General features: G+C 52.2%; 2 protein-coding genes across 6 annotated transcripts; both read right to left on the bottom strand.

Moving 5' to 3' along the window:
- Positions 1-184: 184 nt before the first annotated feature.
- On the bottom strand, positions 185-4,508 carry B3GAT3 (beta-1,3-glucuronyltransferase 3). Of its 2 annotated transcripts, none has more exons than XM_058305304.2 (5): positions 4,351-4,508; positions 3,125-3,299; positions 1,560-1,920; positions 1,075-1,365; positions 185-685 (listed from the first exon to the last, which is right to left on the bottom strand). In XM_058305304.2, exons 1-5 carry the CDS (start codon positions 4,430-4,432, stop codon positions 587-589), a joined length of 1,008 nt encoding a protein of 335 aa, XP_058161287.1. In that variant the 5' UTR covers positions 4,433-4,508; the 3' UTR covers positions 185-586. The 2 variants fall into 2 exon arrangements, with proteins under 2 accessions (XP_058161287.1, XP_071074076.1); XM_071217975.1 differs by having other exon boundaries at positions 445-685; positions 3,125-3,263; positions 4,351-4,505.
- Positions 4,509-5,567: 1,059 nt separating this feature from the next.
- Positions 5,568-20,761, bottom strand: GANAB (glucosidase II alpha subunit). Of its 4 annotated transcripts, none has more exons than XM_058305299.2 (25): positions 20,666-20,742; positions 17,942-18,046; positions 17,679-17,787; positions 17,300-17,427; positions 14,630-14,809; positions 14,107-14,172; positions 13,244-13,317; positions 12,985-13,068; positions 12,802-12,898; positions 12,386-12,566; positions 11,649-11,802; positions 11,210-11,445; positions 10,992-11,118; positions 10,808-10,887; positions 10,413-10,556; positions 10,183-10,279; positions 9,786-9,887; positions 9,367-9,610; positions 8,448-8,512; positions 8,175-8,251; positions 7,987-8,061; positions 7,709-7,822; positions 7,490-7,602; positions 6,802-6,902; positions 5,568-6,676 (listed from the first exon to the last, which is right to left on the bottom strand). In XM_058305299.2, exons 1-25 carry the CDS (start codon positions 20,701-20,703, stop codon positions 6,567-6,569), a joined length of 2,901 nt encoding a protein of 966 aa, XP_058161282.1. In that variant the 5' UTR covers positions 20,704-20,742; the 3' UTR covers positions 5,568-6,566. The 4 variants fall into 4 exon arrangements, with proteins under 4 accessions (XP_058161282.1, XP_058161281.1, XP_058161284.1 ...); XM_058305298.1 differs by having other exon boundaries at positions 12,985-13,072; positions 13,248-13,317; XM_058305301.2 differs by lacking the exon at positions 14,107-14,172 and having other exon boundaries at positions 20,666-20,761.
- Positions 20,762-20,810: the final 49 nt, after the last annotated feature.

Raw genomic sequence — 20,810 nt, 5'->3', positions numbered from 1 at the left:
ACTGCTCCTTCTCTTCAAGGTGATGGGGGGGAGGTGGGGGCCCTGAGAGAACTGATGTCCCTCTGATGGTGAAGTCAGGACTCCACGGTTTTGCACGTGGCTGGGCCTCTGCAGCAACAGATGCTAGCACACGTGTGAATAAAGGTGAGACCAGATACGCGAAATGAAGGAAGACAGAGGCCCCTCCAGATTGAGTCTTTATTCTGGAGCAAGGGGGGTTCAGCATGCTCAGGTGGGGAGGGTCCAGCCCAGCTCCTGCAGGCCCCCAGTGCATGCCCAGCCCCAATAAGTTACCCAGTTACTCAGCCGCCCTCCCTCCTGAGCCCCTCTGTCCTTCTGCTCCGTCCCAGGCAGGACTGACCTGGCTCAATACAAGGGCTGTTGGTCCCCCAGCCTGTGAGCAGTGCCACCTGGTGGGCTGGGAGAGGGGAGAGGCAGCTGGGCCCTCCCTGGGGGTGGAGGGGGAGAGGGGCCGCCCCTGGCTCTGAGGGGTCAGGACTTGGAAACCCACATCCTGGGCAGGCCAGGGGCCCAATCCCACGAGGTCTGTGCCCCAAAAGAGGTGGTCGTCAGGCCGGGGCCACCATCACACCTCAATGGCGGGGTTGGAGCCGCGGCCCTGCCGCTGCAGCTGCTCTTCTTGCTTCATCTTGGGCTTCTCTGTCCGTGTATGCCACACCAGTACCTGTACCGGGAGGGTTTCGGTTAGAGCTCGGTCCAGCGACTGTAGCCAGGCCTCTAGGGCCCTCAGGGCAGAGTGGATTCTCCAGCTCCCTTGTACACACACATTGTTGGTGAGGGGTGTGAAGGGCAGGGAGGAGAAGGCATTAGTGCCTCTAAAACAGGGCTGTACCACTTTACCCTCTCTGTGCCACATGGGTTCCTAGGACTCCCTTAGAACCCCCTGGCTCTCAGCTTCCCCTTCAGTAAAGTAAATAAGATGGACTCAAAGAGATCTCGAGGGTCCCTCCTGGTTCAAACACCCACCCCTGCTGCTCCTCCCGACGGCCTCACTCCCCTTCTCCCATCATCAGTCCACCTAGAGTCTGTCCGTGCCCACCTCCATCCCCTTACCCGAGTACAGTTGGCAGCCCGGGGCTCCAGGTCCTTGGGATCCACAAGGTGGCTCAGGAGGCTGCTCTCCAGGTGGCCCCGGGGAGCCGTAGCATCAAACTGGGCATTGGGCTTAGCCAGCAGCAAGGGCAGGGCCACAGCGAAGCCCGCCATGTCCACGGGGAAGGGCCTGCTGGGCTCCCACGCCGTGTGGAAGCCCACAACGCGGCCGTCCTGCACCTGCGGGCCCTCGAAGCGCAGGCCGCCCACCAGGCCCACGGGCCACACGGAGACACCACGGGTCCAGCGCATCTAACAGGTACAGGAGAGAAGAAAGAGAGCGGGTGGCCCAGGGGAAGAGCAGCAGCAGGAAGGACCACTTGGGTCACTCTGGCCCACCCTTCCCCAACCCCTCCCGGCAGCCTACACCAACACTGGTGTATCCAAGGCAGCAGATGAAGCTGCCCGGACTTGGCTACCTTCCCCAGCCCCATCCCAGCGCTCACCTCCTCGAAAAGCTCCCGGCTGTAGGTGTTGTCATCGTCGGCAAAGTATACGACTCCCTGGGTCCCTGGTGGGGGTGGGTCCTTCTGCCCCCCCATAGCGCCCCCTCCACCCCGGAGCCAGTCCAGGGCCTTGTTCCTCTGCTCCACACCACGGGGCCGAACCCAGCCCGGCTCCCCCTCCCGAAGCCGCTGGGCCTTGGGCGTCAAAACTGCCAGGTGTGTGAAAAGGAGGCCGGAGGCAGCCAGCAGCCCCGAAACGAGCGGGGTCGGGCCCTCGGCGTCCTCCACCAGCAGCCAATGCAGCCGGGGCACCAGGCTCAGTGTCTGGGACAGCCGCACCAGCTCCGCCTTCTGCACCAGCCTGTGGGGGTGGGACGGGGGGAGGATGTAGCAGGAGAGAAACAGGTAGGCCCCATCTGCCCACCCCAGCCAGGACATATGGCTTCTCCCAGGGTATTCCTGGCATCCCCCATGGCCTGTCCCCAAGGAGGCCCCACACTTCCCTTGTCCTGCCTAGCAATTCCACACTGACACTCACCTGCCCTGTCCTTCCAGGCCAGGTCCGTCACCCACCTCAACCCCAGAGCTCTGGCTGTGGAAGACTAAAAACTGAGGCTTTGGAATCAGATCTGGGTTTGAATCCCAGCTTTGTAACTTATTATAGGTAGAGACACCCTGGGAAAATGGCTCAATCTCCTTGAGCCTCAGTTTCCTCAGCTATAAAATGGGAATAACAGAACATTAGAACAATGTTGTTTTAAAGATCAAACATGACTTTCTAAAACACCAATAGGACCAAGTTCTTTCCCCCAATGCTTAGGTTTCCAGGTAGAATATATTAGAGCCCCTTCTCTCACTCCCTCTCTCAGAGAGGGAACTGGGCCCATCAGGCTCAGCCCCTCCTGGGCTGCTTGCCCACCTGGGGATGGGGGGAGTGGGGGCTGTGGTGGTCTGGAGCTGCCTGAGCCCAGGCGGGCTGGTCATCTGATTCTAGGGAGGTATATGAGCAGGCCCTTTTGGCCACAGATCCAAAACCACATTCCCCATTCAGGGTTATCAGTAATAAAGTTACAATTTTAGTGTTGTGTTAGTTTTTTTTTTTTTTTTTTTTTTTTAAGGTTACAAATGTAGGCACTTAGCACAGTGCCTGGTAGAGAGTAAACAACATACACATTATTAACTATAGTAACTGATGTTAATAGTCCAAGACCTTGGCAAGGTCTAGTTTCTTTCTACTTTAGTCAGGGGTTCTCAAACTTTCTTGCCAAGGATACCGAAGGAGAGAGGATAAACTCAGTGGCAAACTTAAAATTTCTTTGAAATCTGATTGATCTAGCTTAAAAATTTAGCAAGAATATTGCATTTTAATTCTTAGTGCAGTCCTATTTTAATAGAAAAATAACCATTTCCCCACAAGTCTTTGAATAAAGAAGTGCCTCGTTTATCCTGCTGTTTGGTATCCCTAGTTTGAGGAATAGCCCCTGGCCCAGAGCCTCCCCAAACTCCTCCTCGTCAACCCAATCCCTTGGTGGGTGCAGCCCCCTTGGATGTACCAGAGCCCATACCTGGCATAGGTGGGGGTGACAACATAGATAGTAGGCAGGGCCTCAGGCTCAGGGGGCTGGGCAGGGGCAGGGGGTGGGCGTCGGAGGTCAGCTTGCAGCTGGGAAATCCTCAGGTCCTTCTGCCGAAGCTGCTCTGCCGCTGCCCGCAGGGGAGGGAGGCAGTCACACGGCTGGCCTGGTCCCAGGGAGCAGCGATGGGGAAAAGGGATGGGGGCAGAGAACCACAGGACGTTCAGCATTCCAAAAGGCCAGAACCTTCAACTTTGAGCCGATGCAGGAATCCCCGACAACTTCTCTGACATGGGGAACTCACTGCTTCAATTAGCAGCGCCTCCCCCCCTTTAATAAACTCCAGCTGTTACAATTTCCTTGTGGGTCTTGAGTTGATTATCTGCCTCCATTCTCTCCCTGCTGGTTCTAATTTTGCCTTCTGGAGTCGTAAGGAACGAGTCAGTCTCCTTAAGCAGGGCAGTCTTTCAAGAACCTCATGCAGTGGCTATCCCTAAGTCTCTACATAGGAGGCAGTGCAGGTTCAATCTGTCTTAGCTGTGCGACCAAAGACTCGTCATTAAGTCCATTCATTCCATTATTGAATAAATATTTATTGAAAGCTCCTACGGTGAGGCACTGCCTTAGGTGCTGGGGATACAGCAGGGAACAAGAGACACAGACCCTGCCCTCATGGGTTTTCAGTTTAGCGGGAGGAGGCAGGCACTAAGCAAATTAATAAAATCACTACAAATTGTAGTAAGGGTCATGAAGGAAACAAACAGGATCGAGAATAAAAGGGAAATCAAAAATAGGGCGGGTTTGGTGGTCAGGGTCGGCCTCTCCGAGAAAGTGACTTTTAAGCTGGGATCTGAAGGCTGAGAATGAGGGTAAGGCCTGAAGGAGCAAGGCGGGCCGGGTCTTCGAGAAACTGTCAGGAGGCCAGTCTGGCGGGCGCCTAGCGAGGAGAGCGCTGGGAAAGGGGCCTCTCCGCCTCCCCGGCGAGCTGGACGGTGGCGGACGCATGCGGGGCCTGGCAGGCTCGGGGAAGGCGTGTGCCTCACACGGGGCCTTCCCGAGAGGGGAGGGGGCCCGGCGGCTGGGCCGCCCGCAGGACCCGCAGGACCCGCAGGACCCGCGGGCCGAGCGCGCCTGCGCGGGGGATCAGGCCCAGGGCGGGATGCAGGGCCGCGGGCGCCCTCGGGCCTGCCCGCCGCAGCCCGCCCCGCCCCGCTCACCGAGCTGCACCAGCGCGTAGAGGAGGCCGGCGATCGACACCAGGAAGTAGGCGAGAAACACGTTCTTCAGCTTCAGCTTCATGGCCGCGCCGCCCGCGGCGCCCGAGCTGGCAGGGTCCGGCGGGGCGCCGGGGCCCCCCGCCCCGCGCCCCGCGCCCCGCCCCGCCCCTGCGGCCGCCCCGCCCCGCCCCGCGCCCCGCCTTCCGCGCGCGGCGCCTGCCGGGCTCCCGGGAGCTGGGGCTGGCGGCGCCCGCCGGGGCCCACTTCCGGTCAGCCCGCTCTCCCTCCCAGACTGAATTTCCGGCCCCGCCGCCTGGTTCCGGGGACCCCCGGGAAGAGGCGACGTCATCTCCGGCGTGACAAGCATGGGTGGCCGGCCGAGCAGAGCCCGGGCCCGAGCCTGCAGAGCCGTCTTCTAGAATCCAGGAGCACGAAATTTCGTGGGAAATCCAGTTCTGTATACTGATTCGTTCATCACAAGCACCCGACAGCAGTTGCTCGATAAACACCTGCTCCAGGAACGGGTGGAATCTGGGGTCTAGCTTGTGCCAGGCCTCTGCTCTGGGTGTTTCTCATTCAATCCTCACTATAATCCTTCGAGATAGATGTCCATTTTATAGAAAAGTAAGGCTGAGGAAAAAAATCATGTAAATTGCCATAAGGCAATTGCCATAAGGCAATTTTATCCTCTGCCTCATTTTTCTTCAGACAATGGGGGGGAAGAGGGTGCCAAGGCTGTGGGTTACCTCCCAGGGGGATTGCTCAGAAGTAATTCCTCCCCCTCCTTAAAGGTACAAGCCATCCCAAGGTGTCATTAAAAAAAAAAAAAAAAGTTCCTTGCAAAACAATCTCCAAGACTGACAAGTCTACAAAAACAAAGGCAACTATTTTCTATCTCTAAAATAACGAGGAATTTTTTGAAGTGCTGTTATCTAAACAGAAGTACCTTTATTATGAGAACATGACTATGATTCTTTCTTTCCAAGAGTGCCCTCATCAGCTCTGGTCACCACACACTAACCAAACCTACTAGAACCCTGCTAGGCTCTTCTCTGAAAAAAAAAAAAAAGGGCATCAGCAAACTGAGGAAGACTTTCTTGAGCTAATTTTGCTGAATCATTGAGGCTTACACGGAAGTCAGATGGAGATCTCAAGGCCCTGGGGCTTCTGGGATAGACCTGTGGCTCAACGCAGAATTAGGACCCAGACACCTGGCAGTTATTTAAGGTTTTTCTCTTTATTGTTTCTTCTTATCAAAACCTGTCACAGGTGGGGACCAAGAGGAAGTAAAAAAATTCCCACAAATATTCCCCCTTGTCCCCCTTTAGTCCCCACCCCCACCCAGGGCTGCTTCAGGCCAATCCTGGGCACACATGATCATCTTCCCCCACCCTCAGCCTTCTCCCAGCAATAAATACAGGTGACCGTGATTCAGTGAAACCACAACTTATTTCTCCATCTTGAATGCCCCCCAAGGGGACAAGAAGGGGCGACAAGAAGCTAATGCCCATCCTCTCTTATGGAGGAGAGGAAACTTCTTTCCCCCAAGGGACAGGGAGGTAGAACTGCCCCTTGTCAGAACTGCAGCAGCTCTAGAGGGTACCAAGAACAGGAAAAAATTGGGACAAGAGGGAAGAGGATGTTTTCCAGCAACCTCACTCCTTTGATCCATGCATCCCCTACCAGGTAAGGGGTGGTCCCAGTGTATCAGTGGGGTATAAAAAAGGGGAGGGCTGACAGGGCAGAGACAGGAGGGAGAAACAAAAGGGACAGCAGATTGGTGGGAGGACAGGGGAAGGAGAAAAGAGCCTTAATCTCACTGCCCTCCGTCTTCCAAGAAATGGCATCAACACAAAAGAGGATGAGTGGACAGGATCTAGGGAAGGAGATTCAGGGCCCCCACAGAAAGGAAGGGGGAGGGGGCCAAGGACCCTGTGGTCCCCAGGTCTTCACAGGTGAATGTGCTCCACTTAGAGCAACAGGATGTTGGGGGATGAAGGAAAAGGTCTGGTGTCAAGAGAGTGGGCAAGGTCAGATCATAAGAGGAATTCACAGCCCAGGGACAGCCCTCTCACCTGCCCACATGTTGCCAGAATCTGGGTCTTGGAATAAGAAAGGTGATGCGTGGAGAGGGTCAGATTCCAAGGAAGAAGGAAGAGTAACTTTCACCCCCCGCCCCCCACCCCACCCCTACCAACCCCAGAACATCCCTTGGGTTATCGCAGGTGAATACTCCAGTCGGATGCCACCTTGACGCCAGGCTTACGCAGAATCAGTACAGAGGTCTCAGGGTCATGCTGGAAGGACAGGCGGCTTTCAGGAAATCCTAGGGGAGGAAGAAGAGGGCCATGGTTATAGCAACAGGATTTCCCACAGGCACAGGCTGCCCCCAGCCCCAGCTCTGCTGCCCTCCTTTCCCCACTGCCAGAGCCAGATCCTTCACTCTCTCACCTTCTGCCTGGAGTACCACGGCTGCTGGCTTTCCAGCCCCGATTATCACCACTCGCTCAATCCAGGCTGGTGTCTCAAAGTGGCCTTGGGGGTCTGCTGAGCTGGTGAGGGCAAATGTGGAAGGCCATCAGGAAGAGATCAGAGCAGAAGGAAGGAGAAGACCCAAAACAAGGTCAAGGGAAGCAGACTTGGCCCAATGGATAGGGCGTCCGTCTACCACATGGGAGGTCCGCGGTTCAAACCCCGGGCCTCCCTGACCCGTGTGGAGCTGGCCCATGTGCAGTGCTGATGCGCACAAGGAGTGCCTTGCCACGCAGGGGTGTCCCCCGCAAGGGGAGCCTCACGCGCAAGGAGTGCGCCCCGTAAGGAGAGCCGCCCAGCGTGAAAAAAAGTGCAGCCTGCCCAGGAATGGCGCTGTACACATGGAGAGCTGACACAAGATGATGCAACAAAAAGAAATGCAGATTCCCGGTGCCACTGTTAAGGACAGAAACGGTCACAGAAGAACACACAGTGAATGGACACAGAGAGCAGACAACTGGGGGAGGGAGGAGAAGGGGAGAGAAATAAATTAAAAAAACAAAACAAAAACAAGGTCAGGATGCAAGGGAAGAGCACAGTGAACTATGAGCATCCCCAAAGCCAGACTCCTCCAGAGAGTGCTGAGGAAGAATGGATACCCCATTACCTGGACACAAGGGTATTGCCAGAAAATGAGAACCGTCGCAGCAGGAACTTATGGTGAGTCTGATAGCTGAACGAGTGTCCATCATCCAGAAAGAGCTCTCCTTGGGCTGTACCCTGAGCAAGAAGTAGGAGAGGGCCCGAGCTCAAGAGGCAGCCAGGGGCACATCCCCAGGGGACTGAATCCTACTAAGGTGGGCAGATGGTTCAGGAAGCTCCCTGCCTGGAGGCTGAGCGCAACGAAGAGCGTGATCGGGTCATCCTTCATACATTCTGAGGAACGCCGCACTCGCATCCATCGAGGCACGATTGTTCCGCCACGCTGGAACACAGGGATCTAGGGCAAGAGCAGTGCTGGGGTGAGGTCACCCTCATCCAAACTTGGGCCCCTCAAAGTCTTCTGCTTTTGGCCATCTGTGCCCACTTAGGTACTGAATCTCAAAAGCACACACACTCTCTCCCCTTCTGGAAGTGAGTGGGCAGCTGGGCTGGCATACTCACACTGCTTATAGTTACAGGCAGATACAGGGTTTGGGGACCATGATGCTTCTGATAGCTCTGAGTGTCGTACCACACCTATGGGCAGCAGAAGAGATATAAAACTAGGTCATTAGTACACAGGGGCCACCAGCCTGTTAGACCCCTTTAACTTCTATCATCTTTCCCTACTGTGCTCTCCCTTAACTCACCTCCCCTTGTCCAGGCAGATAGACCTGCACGCCATGGGCCCCAGAATCTGTTACAGGGTGAACCAGCAGCGCATCCCCTAAAACGCCAGAACTGAATCAGTTGAGCTAAGGGGCTCAGTTCCCAGACCAGGGAACACCAAGGCACCTGCCCCTGATACCATCAGCCTCACTTATCCCTCCCTCCTCAGGCATCCACAGACATATCTTCTGCAAATGCTCACTTCTTCTCAGGCCTATCCCAACCAACCACTACCTGTCCTCCCCATTTCTCACCAAGCAGGAACTGATCATCTATACTGAAGGTGGTCACATCCTGAGGATACTGTACCCACAGTGGCCTAGGAAGGAACACAATAAAGGAAGAGACTTGCTGTTTGGGCAGAAGTCAAAGATGCTCCCCAAGAATTGGTGTCAAGAATACCACAAGGTTCAGACCCAGGAACTTGTAGCCAGACAACCCAGCTGGGGTTCAGACCTCAGCTCTATAACCTAACCTTGGTCTAGGCATTTAACTTCCTAACCCATCTCCCTCCCTGGTCCCTTAACCCCTCTCCAAACTCTTCTGCACAGCAGCCTTCCAGCACTCTGCTCTCACACTTCGTTCCCCTGGACCCCAGGGCCCTCCACAATTAAGTCTGTATTTTTCTCTCCACCTCAGTGCCTACCTCTCCCTCTGCTTCCTTTCCCCCGACACACACAGGTTTTTGTCTACCACTGGAACACAACAAACTCATTTCAACTTTAGGATTTTGGCACTTGCTGTTCCCTCTGCTTGGAACATTCTTCCTCTGGTTCACAAAATCCTGTCTCCCTCATGACTCAGGTCCCAGCTCACATGAGCTTCTCAGAGAGGCTTTTTTGATCACCTAATCCTATTATTCTTTTATTTTCTTCAAAGAGCTTGTCACTGTTTGAAGATTTATTTATTTGTTTGTTTGTTTGTGTTTGTTTGTCTACCTTTCTTGCTAGAACAAAAGCCCCACAGACTTTTTTACGCTCTGGGTATAAAGTGATGAATAATGCTGCTTGGGGTAAGCACTAAATGAATGCTTACTACAATTATTCATCCCTGTTCTTCCCAGCACTCTGGACCTTCAAATCAGCTTTCCCTCTTTTACAAGGTCCTGGTGAAAGAGGAAAGAGCTCCTCTGCCACCTCAACCCCTCTACACAGACCCAACTGAATGCCTCACCTCATGACAGGAATCCCTTCACGATGGGCCTGATAGAAGAGGGTGTACCAGAAAGGTAGCAAGGAATATCGCTGGACCAACGCATCTTGGATTACGTCACGGTACTGAGACGGTAACAGCCACGGCTCCCGCCGCCCGGTGTCCAAGTGGGCATGTGCTCGGAAGAACGGATGGTAGGCACCCACCTGGTACCAGCGCACAAGCAGCTCTGGCTCCGGGTTTTTGAAGAAACCACCCACATCCGCTGGGAAAGGGAAGAGAGGAAGTAGGATGGAAAAGAGGTGAAGGAGGGATGCTGAGGAGCTTCCTAAGGTCCCACGACAACCCAAATGGACTCTTGCTCTGTCATGGCTAGGCCCTGTGCCCTTCGCCTTGTCCCCTCCCACCAAACCAACCCCCCAAATCCCTCCCTCCCTCACCTCCACAGAAGGAAATTCCCACTAGTCCCAAGCTCAGACACATAGGGATAGAGATCTTCAAATGGTCCCATTCAGCAGAGTTATCCCCTGTCCACACAGCTCCTAAGGAAGATAAGATGGAGGAAACTGGCAAATAGTGAAGGGGCTCAGCCTTTTATATGGCTGGCCTTTCTGATCCACCACATCTGCTCTGGGGCCTCCAGGATCCTGAAGATAGCAGAATTCACAAAAAACTCCCATTCCCTTGCTCCCACTAAAGGGCACAGCTGGGAGGATGCAGCACGCAGTGCTCAGAGAACTGTAGTGGACAGATTTCTCAGAGACCTAGGCCCAGGCCACAGCAACTCCAATCTGGTTTCCACAATCGTCTACCCCAGCTCTAGTCTTCAAATCCTACCAAAGCGCTGGGAGCCAGCGAAGAAAGCCCTGCTCAGGACGAAGGGACGTTCTACGCCTCCAGAGCGCTGCACCAGCCCATCAGCAGTCGCCATGTGCTGGGTGGGGAGAGGGCAGAGACGGGGCAGTGAGAAGCCAAAGCCAGGTGCCATCTGCGGCAAGTTCTCTGGCCCCCAGTTTCTGAGCCCAGGTTCCCCTCCGTCCTCCAGCCTCCCCTTCCTAGACCCTTACCACGTAGAATCCATAAATGTTATGCACATCCCGGTGCTCCCAGCCCCCGTGATGCTGGGCATCCTTGAGCATGGTGACCTCAGGGCCATTGAACACAGATGGTTCATTCATGTCATTCCAGACAAAGAGGTTGGGAGCAGAGCCCTGGGAATACAAAGCAGAAAAAGGGGACAGGAGGACAGAGGGGAGGAAGACATAGAGTGTCAGAGCAAAGAGCAATGAGGGATCTAGAAAGATACATTTCTTAGAGCCCTCCCAGGATCATCAAGGCTCCTCTACACATTATAGGCAATTAATGAAAGTGGGGGTGGAATGCAGAGAATGACTATTCAGGGAGGCAGGGTGGGAAAGACAGGCACAGGTCAGGTACAGGGTGAGTCCCAGTCCTTCCTTACCTCATAATTGTCAAAGCTGAACATATTAGCCCACCAGGCCCTCATCCTGGGATCAGTGAAGTCAGGGTAACTAGCTGAGCCTGAGAGAAGTTAAACGTGGCTGTCAACCCCCTAAGGAGCAAAAGTCATCCTTCTACCTCCCTGCTCCCTGAAGAGCCTCTCCCTCAATTCAGGACCTGCTTACCTGGCCAGCACCAGCCCTCGTAATCTAAGCCATCACGGGTCTTAACATACAGCCCCTGGTTCCGCAGCTCTTCATGTACACGGTAGCCAGAGTCCACCTTGATGTGGGGATCCACAATGGTCACCAGCTATGGGCCAGGAACAAAGGTGGTCAGAACTCTCCAGACTTCTCATGCTGTAGCCTTACCCTGACGCTGACTATGGCTGCAATCCTCTTACCTTCCGTCGCTTGGAGGCCAAGTGCTCAAGCATGGTGAGGGGCTGGGGAAAGCGGCTGGGGTCCCAGGTGAAGTAACGCTTGCCATCAGCATGCTCAATGTCCAGCCAGATGACGTCGCAGGGTAGGTTGTGATCATCAAAGCCCTGATCCACTTCCAGAACATCAGCCTCATCCCGGTAGTTCCAGCGGCTCTGGTGGTAGCCGAGGGAGAAGAGCGGGGGCAATGCCTGGGTCCCTGTGGGTTATGCGAGGGACAGGGGTCACAATGGGGATTGGGCCCAACCTGGAAACAGTGGAGACACACAGAAATTGAGGGAGACTTAAGAACTAGAGGGAGGCTGAAGGGTCCCAGGCTAGGAAACAGGCTGGGGCAGAGGACTTCTGAAAATGCAGAAAAGTGAGGCTCTGAGATGACAGAGGGGGAGACCACATGCCCACCTGTCAGACTTGCGTACTGCCGGAAGACATCTGAGACAGAGGGTCCAAGCAGTAGGAAGACATCAATGATGCCACTCTCTGACATCCAGTGAACATCTGTCTGTGGGGTCTCCCCGGAGCCCTGCAGGTAGTCCAGCATCTTCCCAAAAAGGGTCTGTACAAGAGACCGGGGAAAGGTCAGACACCTGCTCTCTTACCTCCCAACCCAAAGACAAAAGCAGCAATTTTCTCCTCAGAGTCCTCACACAGCTGGCTCCTAGTGAATCATTTTGGTCTGAAATCAAATGTCACCTCCTCAGTGAAGCTTTCCTGGACCACACTACCTAAAGCACCACTGCCCTCATCCTCTGTTTACTATCTTCCTTAGCACTTCCCTAAGGCATCTTGCCTTCTTTGTTATCTGCTGACCGTCTGTCTCCCCACCTCCCATGCCTTGAGAGTGAGGCCCTTTTCTACCTAAGTTTGCATGATAGCCTAGTATACTCAATGAAAAAGGCACCGAATCATAAATGAATCCATGGTCTAGGAAGGGCAATGACTTCCCAACAAGTGCATGTGTTCTGGGAGTGACACAGGAAATCAAATGCTGCTCACAAGGTCCAGGTCCTCTTCCCTCACCCAATCCCCAAACAGGCTACCCCACCAGCCTCTTCAAAGCTAATGGCCTTCACATCCTCATCTGTCTCAAGGCCTGGAAGAGTCACGTCCTCATTTCTCCCTATGACTTGTGCTCTCACCTTCCCTGCAGTGTTAGAAGAGATGTCAACCCAGGTCTCTGCAGCATTGAGCCAGAAGATGCCCAAGTCCCGATGAGGGTTGTGTGCCAGGAGCACAGGCACAGACCCATACAGGGCCATGGGGTTGTACAGCTCATACTGAAACACATCCAGATTGTAGAGGCGATACGGCTCCCCACCCCTGCAGGCAGAGACAGACCAGGCTAGTGACTGGCCCCAGGCTGCGGCACACACAACCCCCGGCCCATAAGGTGAGGAATAAGAACTGGCCCTTATGCCCTTTCTCAAAGAAGAACTTTCTGATCACCAAAAGTGACCTGGGCACAGGAAGTGATCCCCGCTCACCTGGGTATCCAATCTGAATGCACATCCTCCCCCTTCATCCCCCCATATCCTGATGTCACCATGGGACTCACTCAGTGACCTTCAGCCTCAGGTTGTCTGCATGCTCGGGGATCCCATATACATGCTCCATCCCTGGCAGAGAGAAGTCCAAACCTACAGACATGGGGCCTGGAAGTAAAACAGAGGATATGGTCAAGAGCCTCTGCTAGGCAAGGACTCCCAGCACCCTGCCCAAGGCTCTCCCAGCCCCTCACCATACGGCTTGCTGTCAGTGTGAGTTTTGAATGTCTCCTCCCAGGCTCCTGGCTCATCTTTCTCTGCCTTCCCCTGGGTTTCCTCTGGCTAGAAAGAGGAAAGAGGACCACTACCCAATCATACACCAGGCTCTCTCTCCTCCCCCTTCCGGTTCCTAAATCCCATCCCTGATGGAGACGCTAAGCTCAAGTTTCTTGTGGGCCTTTCCCTCCCAGCCTCCCAGTCAGTCCTATCATCCAACCACCCACTCCCTCCAACTTGCCTTGTCATCATCCCCAGGTGTTTCCTCGGGCTGGGCCCCATCGCCCTCAGCTGGGTCTTTTGATCCTTGCCTGGAAGGTAGGAGAGCTGTCTGCTCCAATCCAGAGGGGGCAGGGACGAGGGGCTAGTGGAAGGAGGGGTGGGGGAATAGAGAGCCAAGGGTCCAAAGGAACGAAGGCATTGGAGGAAGGGACTGAATGTTAAAGTTTGGAGAAGGACCCCCGGTGAGCAGGTAAATGTACAAAGGATGGGGGAGAAATGAGAAAGGGAAATGAGAAGCAAATACCCCCCAGGAGATGCCTTTTGCACAAAAGTCCAAATCACCAGCTTCTGCCAGCATCTCAGAAGAGACAGGCAGGCCAGTTCAAGGGTTTTGGATGCCAGTCCTGGCTCTGCTGCCTCCACTGGGAGACTCTGGCCCCAACGACCTGATAAGGGTTTTGCAAAGGCAAGTGGGTCAAACCATGGTCAGGCCTCTATAGATGAACTCAGGGATTCAAAAAAGAGGTTCTACCAAAGAATGTTCTCAAAGGCAGGTTGCAAGTAGCTCTGCCCAGGGCCTTAGACACACCCCAAATGAGAGTCAGGAACCCCACCAATAAGCAGCATTTGTCCCCACTACTTGGAAAAGCTACAAGCTCCTGACATCCCTTGAGGAGTTCCAATATTTAATCTTCCTTTTCCCAGGGAACTCCCAACCAGAGGAACAGGAGATCAGATACCATACAGTTGAGGAAATAGTAGTGGGTGAAAGGTAGGGGCATGGGGAGGTGGGTGTGGCAGGGACTTTCCCTGAGGGGCAGAATAAAGGGCAGGTAAGGGTAGAGGAACAGATACAGTACCAGTGGCCATAGATTTACCTAGAGAAAAGGTTCTTGATCTTATCCCATATGCTACCGAGCGTGACACTAACTTTATCCGAGAAACTGGGACAGGAGGAGATGGGTAGGGAAGGGAAAAAAGAGGCACAAAACCAACACAAAAACAGAAACATAAAAGTGAGTTTCAGTTGACAAACTTCTGATGGGGGGGCGGGGGAAGAAACGAAACAAAACCAAACCAAAAAAAAAAAAAAGGAAAAAAATAAATCTGGGAAATGTGATGATGAGAGAAGGGGAAGAGGGAGAGGCAGACCCAGGCAGTCGTCCCAGAGGTACAGCATAGGGACCAAAGTGCCTGCCTCCTGGTTTGTACAGGAAATGGAAAAAACTGGGACCTGGGTCTGGTTCCGTCCCTCCCTGATGGTCAGCTTCTCCCAGGCCCCAGCGTCTAGCTGGCTGCCCTGCCACCCTGCCTCCTCCAAGGAACCCAGTGCACCAGACCACACAATATCCCTAAGGTTCTTCTGCATTAGGGTCCTGAAGTCACAACCCCTGTACTCACGAGACCCTGGGGGCTCTCTGGTGCTCAAATTCCAAGAGTCCTCGGGCATTGACACTGAGCAGAAGGCTGCGGTCCTCCAGCAGGTCAAGGCGGAATGGCTGTGCCGTCAAGATGATTTTATAGGGTCCCTCAGCCACTGTTAGCTCCACACTGTTGTCGTCACGGCCAGAGACAGAAAGCCTGGAAAAGAGATCAAAAGGGATAAAGCAAGAGCAAAAGAGCCGAGAATAGTCAAGACACTCCAAAAAAACCTGCTACAGAGCTATAGGCAGTATGGTATTGGTCAAATTGTCAAAGGAATCACATTAAGGACCTGGAAACACATTTAGGCACAATTAGAACTATGGAATGTAACAGAGGTGGCATGGCAGATCCCTGGGGAAAGGACTGTGGAAGGTTGAGTCATGGACCTCAACAAACATATGTTCTTGTTCTTAATCTTAATTCACATTTCTGTTGGTATGAACCCACTGTAAATAGATCTTCTGAAAATATTATTTTTAGTTAAGTGTGGCCCAATTTATAGGCCCAATCTTAATCTGGATTACTGGAGGCCTTAAAGAGAGAATCTGGAAGTCATAAAAGGAGAAAGGACAGGACATTGCCATGTGAGGGCAAAGCCAAGGAACCTAAGGATTGCCAGAAGCCAGCATCAGAACACTACAGTCTTGGGGAAGAAAGTATATAGCGTATCTGACAGTATCTGAATTTTGGACCTCTTCAAGCCTCAAAACCATGAACTAATAAAATCCTGTTGTTTAAACCAACCCACTGTATGGTATGTATCATAGCAGCCTGGCAAACTAAGACAAGGACATTACCGGGTAGAAAAAACAGATTTTCCTCATAAGAATAAAACAGTATCATATCCCTACTGCATACTGTATACAAATATCAACACAATAGTTTATGACTTAAATTTAAAGGGAAAAGCTATAGAAACAAATATAAATATTTTTCTGTCCTTGATGTAGATTAAACACAACAGATCATTTAAACGCAACAGAGAAAGCACTAACCATAAAGTAAAAGATTGATACATTTGACTACATTAAACTAAGAATTTCTATTCCTCAAAAGACACCCTTAGGACCTTCAGAACCAAGGAAAATCTGTTAAAATCTAAAAGAGCTCAAGAAATGACAACTAGGCGGCGGACTTGGCCCAGTGGTTAGGGTGTCCGTCTACCAAATGGGAGGTCCGCGGTTCAAACCCCGGACCTCCTCGACCCGTGTGGAGCTGGCCCATGTGCAGTGCTGATGCGCGCAAGAAGTGCCTTGCCACCCAGGGGTGTCCCCCGCGTAGGGGAGCCCCACACGCAATGAGTGCGCCCGTGAGGAGAGCCTCCCAGCGTGAAAGAGAGTGCAGCCTGCCCAGGAATGGTGCCGCACACACTTCCTGTGCCATTGACGACAACAGAAGCGGACAAAGAAACAAAATAGACACAGAGAACAGACAACCTGGGAGCGGGGGGAATTAAATAAATAAATAAATATTAAAAAAAAAAAAAGAAATGACAACTAAATATCAAGGGATAGGATCCTGGGCCAGTCAAAGCACATTAGATAAAAACTAAGAAAATATGAATAAAGTATGGACTTCAGTTTATAATAACGTAACAGTATCAATTCAGTAGATGAGACTAATGCACCACAATAATGGCAACAACAGGGGAAAATGGGTGCAGAGCACACAGGAAGTCTCAGAATAAAAAGGTTTTTTTCTTAAAGATACCTTTAGGAAAGTAAAAAGGTAACCTATAAGCTGGGAAAAGACATCTTCATTATATGCTAGGTGATAAAGACAATGGGAAAAAATATACCTAATGCAAACTATGGACTAGTTAACAGTAATATTTTAATACTCTTCCATCAATTGTAACAAAGGTACCACACCAATGCTAAGTGTCAATAAAAAGGGGGTTTATGGGGTATGGGGTTTTTCTTTTTGGAGCAATGAAAATTTTCTAAAATTGACTGTGATGATGAAAGCACAACTCTGTAATTATACTGAGAACCACTGATTGTATACTTAGGATGGATTATATGGGGTGTGAATATAACTGCTTTAAAAAACCCCGGTAAGAACAAAAAAGCAGGGAAATTATAAAACTTCAGAATAGCTATCATCCTGAGGGATTCAGGGATACAGGTTAATGAGGAGTATACGGTTGGGTTAGGTAGGGGCTCACAGGTCCTTAATAGAAAGCCATGCATAGAACAATGATGACAGTTTGTCATGACCCAAGAATTTAAATGATCTTATTCTAAATACCTAAGGTGAAAGTGAGAGGAAAAGAAAAGAGAAAAAAAGGAAAGAAAAGAAAAGAAAAGGGAGAGGAAGGAGGGGAGAGAGGGGAGGAGGGGAGGGAGAAAAACAGGAGACCTCATTTCCTGAAGGGCAAGATCAGTACCTTACTTTCTTTTGTACTGCCAGCCAAGGCATGGCACAGAAAAGGAAGCAAAATACCTGTTTGCTGAATTAACGAAGATAAAGGATAAAAGGGAAAATGAATGAAAGAGAGGAAGAGATGGGGAAAAGTTGAGGAGAGAGGCAAGGTGATAGTCGGATATTACCCCAAAGAGGGAAAGAAGCCAGGCACTGAAAAAAGGACCACCAGGAAGGACAAAAGGGCCACAGAGATGGATGAGATTTTCAGAAAAAATTTACCCAGCTGTGGGGGGATCAGCCACCAACACGTCTGTCACACGGTATCGGGGCCGCCGGGGCTCCAGTTCATCAATTCTGATCCGAGTCATGTTCTTTTGAAGCCCCTGGAGCTCTAGCACCAGCATCACCTGTGGGGGCCAGAGGTTCAGCTCTGAAGAAGGGAGAGAAGCTAAACTATGAAATGCCCTCTCAACCCAATGCCTCCTAACGGGTCTCCTCCTTAGAGTCCTTTCTCTAGGGAACTTGAGATCTGAGTTCCTCACAAAGGAAAAGTCCCAAGATTAGGCTGGGGCCTAATGCTGGCTATAGGTTGCCACTTCCCAAACCACCCCTTGGCATTTCCCTACCCCCAACCAGATTCTTCCCTGTCTCCCCTGACCTTGGTGACCTCGTTGATCAGATGGACTGTGAGGGCATCAGGACCAAGCTGCAGAGAGTCCAGCAAGGCTCGGTATGGAGAGAGGCCTGGCTGTATGCTTCGCTGCCGCCTGCCAAGTGAAATGGTTAGGCAATAAGGTGTGAGGGCGAACCCAAAGTTCCTGGATCCCTCTATCACCTGCAGTGTCCTGAGGTCACCCCATCTGCCACAGTCACCTCCCACATTACCCTACTTTCCATCCCACTCTCCCAGAAATAACATACTTGCAGAAGGAACTCTCTTCACAGGTCTTAAAGTTGCTTCTATCCACAGCAAGGGTAACTCCCAAGCAAACCCCTAAACAGGCCAGTACCAAAGCTGCGCAAGGCCTAAGGAGAAAAACGACAAAGAAAGATCAGAACGGTGATCAGGAAGGGACCCACCTTCAGAGGGTCTCTTCCTGCCAAAGCCAAAGACAGCTTAGGAAGGGGGGTGGGGCAAGACTCCCATCAAACAGATAACAACGGCAGAGGGGACATGGAGGGTGTTAAGCGTCAGTCCTAGAGAGCAGACTCCCTCACAACATCCCTTCAAAAAGCAAAGGAAGTGGACAAAGGATCTTAGGCCTTTAGTGGCCCTGGTATTGACTCTGGTTACATCAGCCTCTCAAAGGAAAGGAGCAGCAACAGTCATTCCCAAGGGAAGTGATGGTACCATGTGTGTGGGACAGAGAAACAAAGCAAGCATGGCATGCCTTTCATGGATAAAGTATCTAGTGGAGTCACAGAAAACTTAAAAATTAAGATGAACCCTCAACTAGCCAGCAGGTCACAGTTACTACAGCCTTAACTTTCCTTGCCACGTAGGCATTCTGTTCCTTTGTTTTTCCACTCCTCTATCTTCAAACCATGCCACCACCATTAGTACCTAAACCTTAGAATAACAATAACATGCATTGAGCGCTAACGCACCCCAGGGGGCCCTGCCTAAGTATCAGTGTACTGTCCCAAGTCCCACACCCAGAGACTTTAATTTAATTGGTCTGAAATGGGGCCTGGGCATCAAAGTTTTTCAAAAAACATACTAAATGATTCTAATGGGCAACCAGGGTACAGAACCACTTCTTACATGCACTGTTTCACTGAATCCTCACGACTACCTCTTTATTTTTACTGTTTTTTTAAATGAAGCATTAAAAAGTTAAGTAACTCGTCCAAGATTAACAGCTAGTAAGGGGGTAAACTTGGATTGAACCCAGCTCTGCCTGACTCCTGGGCCCATATATTTTATCCCTGATAGCACAATACTGCACACTAGCCACTAACACGATGTACTGGGCCTGCCTCAGAGGACCATCACCCCAAGGTTATCAAAGAACTGTCATTTCTCAAACATGCTATCAAATGACAGACGAGGGACTAACAGGCCTATTTAAACAAGTCAGTTTGAACGAAACACTCATCCACTCTGAGTAAATCTTAGGCAGAGGTTCTCTAACTTTAGTGTCTGTCAAGAATCACTTGCAGTGTTTTATAACATGAAGACTCTCGAGCCCCAGGAATTTGCTCTCCCAATGACTCCAAAGCATGTAGCCCAGAAACACACTTGAGAAAGTGTGCCAAGATGGGGGTGCGGGGGGTGGGGGAGGTTTTTTCCCAGCTTTTTCTAAGCAAGAAAACGTTACAAACTGCTAACAGAGTAACTAAAAGAGTAGTACCCACCATATACACATTACAGTGTTAGCCTCAGTATCTATTTGAGGGCTAAAGGTAAAGAAAATCAGCAGAAAGACCTCAAGTTCCTGTGAATGTGCAAAGCGAACACTCCATATCAAGTCAGACAGAAAGGTGAGGAAAACACAAAGCACTCTGGTCTAACAGGCCAGGCAGGAATAAGTACTCGCAAAACATGCAGAAGCAATGCTATCAGAAAACTCAACAGCAAGGCATGTGTCCAACCACAGGGCCTAAGGAGTGAACAAAGCTAGCACTCTGTGGGACTGACAGAGTTAAATACCCTCTCCAGCCCTATTTGAGCCATCTATAAAGTGTGGAGAACTGCTAATGGGGACAGGATTTCTAAAAGATCTCTTAAACGTGACCCGTTGGAAGGCCCTAGGAACTCAAGGATGCCCTGAACACTGTGAACAAAAGGTGATCACAAGCCAAAGTCAGGAATGAGCCCAGGGCAAGTTGCACCCGTTTATTGTTTTAGATCACAGGCTCCCAGAGAGCAGTCAATGATCCACGCCTTTTACAGTGTGGCAGACAGTACACTCCTCTCCCACCCCAGTACATCCGTTAGGTCGTGGTAATAGCCTTGTGGTGCTGCTGATGTGTTCCAAATCTTTTCTTCAGTAATGTAAACTCCAGCGCGCAGACTAAACCATTCCATTCCATGTTGTGTTGTAGCAACATCATCCTGGTAGAGTGTGAACTTGGTGGATCCTGCCCCAGCCGTGCCCAGCCTCCGTGGACACCGAACAAACAAGGCTGGTGTCCACGTGAAGAAGACAAGATCAGGGCAGGGTCCGGGTAATTCTAGGGGAGCTGGTTAAGAAGGGTAGTGCAGACGGAACTGCCAGACGTGGGGCTTCCAGCCCGTGCTGAGGGGTTCCAGGGCAGCAGGCTGTGTTCCCGGACGCCGGACTGCGTCCAGTCCCTCATGCCGGCGGCCGCGCACACAGCATGCGGGAAGCGGGGGAACTGGCCACCGCAAGCCGCCAGTGCAAGGCGACGGTAAGAGCGGCCAAGGCCAAAAAGAGCGCTCAGCTGCGGCCTCCTCGAGCCGCCGGGTCGGAGCGAGAAGCCCCGGGGGCAATAGCCCCCAACGGCACGCTCTTCTGTCGCGGGGGAGGGCTAGGGTGGCCTGGGGCCGCCTTCAGAGGAACAAAAGGTCCTCGCGAGGCCGACGGGGTGGCAGAGTCTCAGGAGAATAAGCGGGAAGGAGATGGGCGTTAGGGGGGTTGGGGGCGTCCCCGGCGCGCCCCAGGGTTCTGGGCTCCTCACCGCCTCCTACGCGCCGCCACTGCCGCTACCGCCGCCATCTTGCGCTGGGTGCTCCTTGACCCCGGCCCTCCCCTCCCCCTGCGCGCGCTGAGCCACGTATCCTAGCGCCCGCCCCTTCCGGCTTTCTCATTGGCCGGGCCGCTGT

Source organism: Dasypus novemcinctus, chromosome 10 (genome assembly GCF_030445035.2).
Source record: "Dasypus novemcinctus isolate mDasNov1 chromosome 10, mDasNov1.1.hap2, whole genome shotgun sequence".
In the NCBI taxonomy this organism is placed as follows: domain Eukaryota; kingdom Metazoa; phylum Chordata; class Mammalia; order Cingulata; family Dasypodidae; genus Dasypus; species Dasypus novemcinctus.
This window is presented reverse-complemented; position numbering and strand designations above follow the sequence as displayed.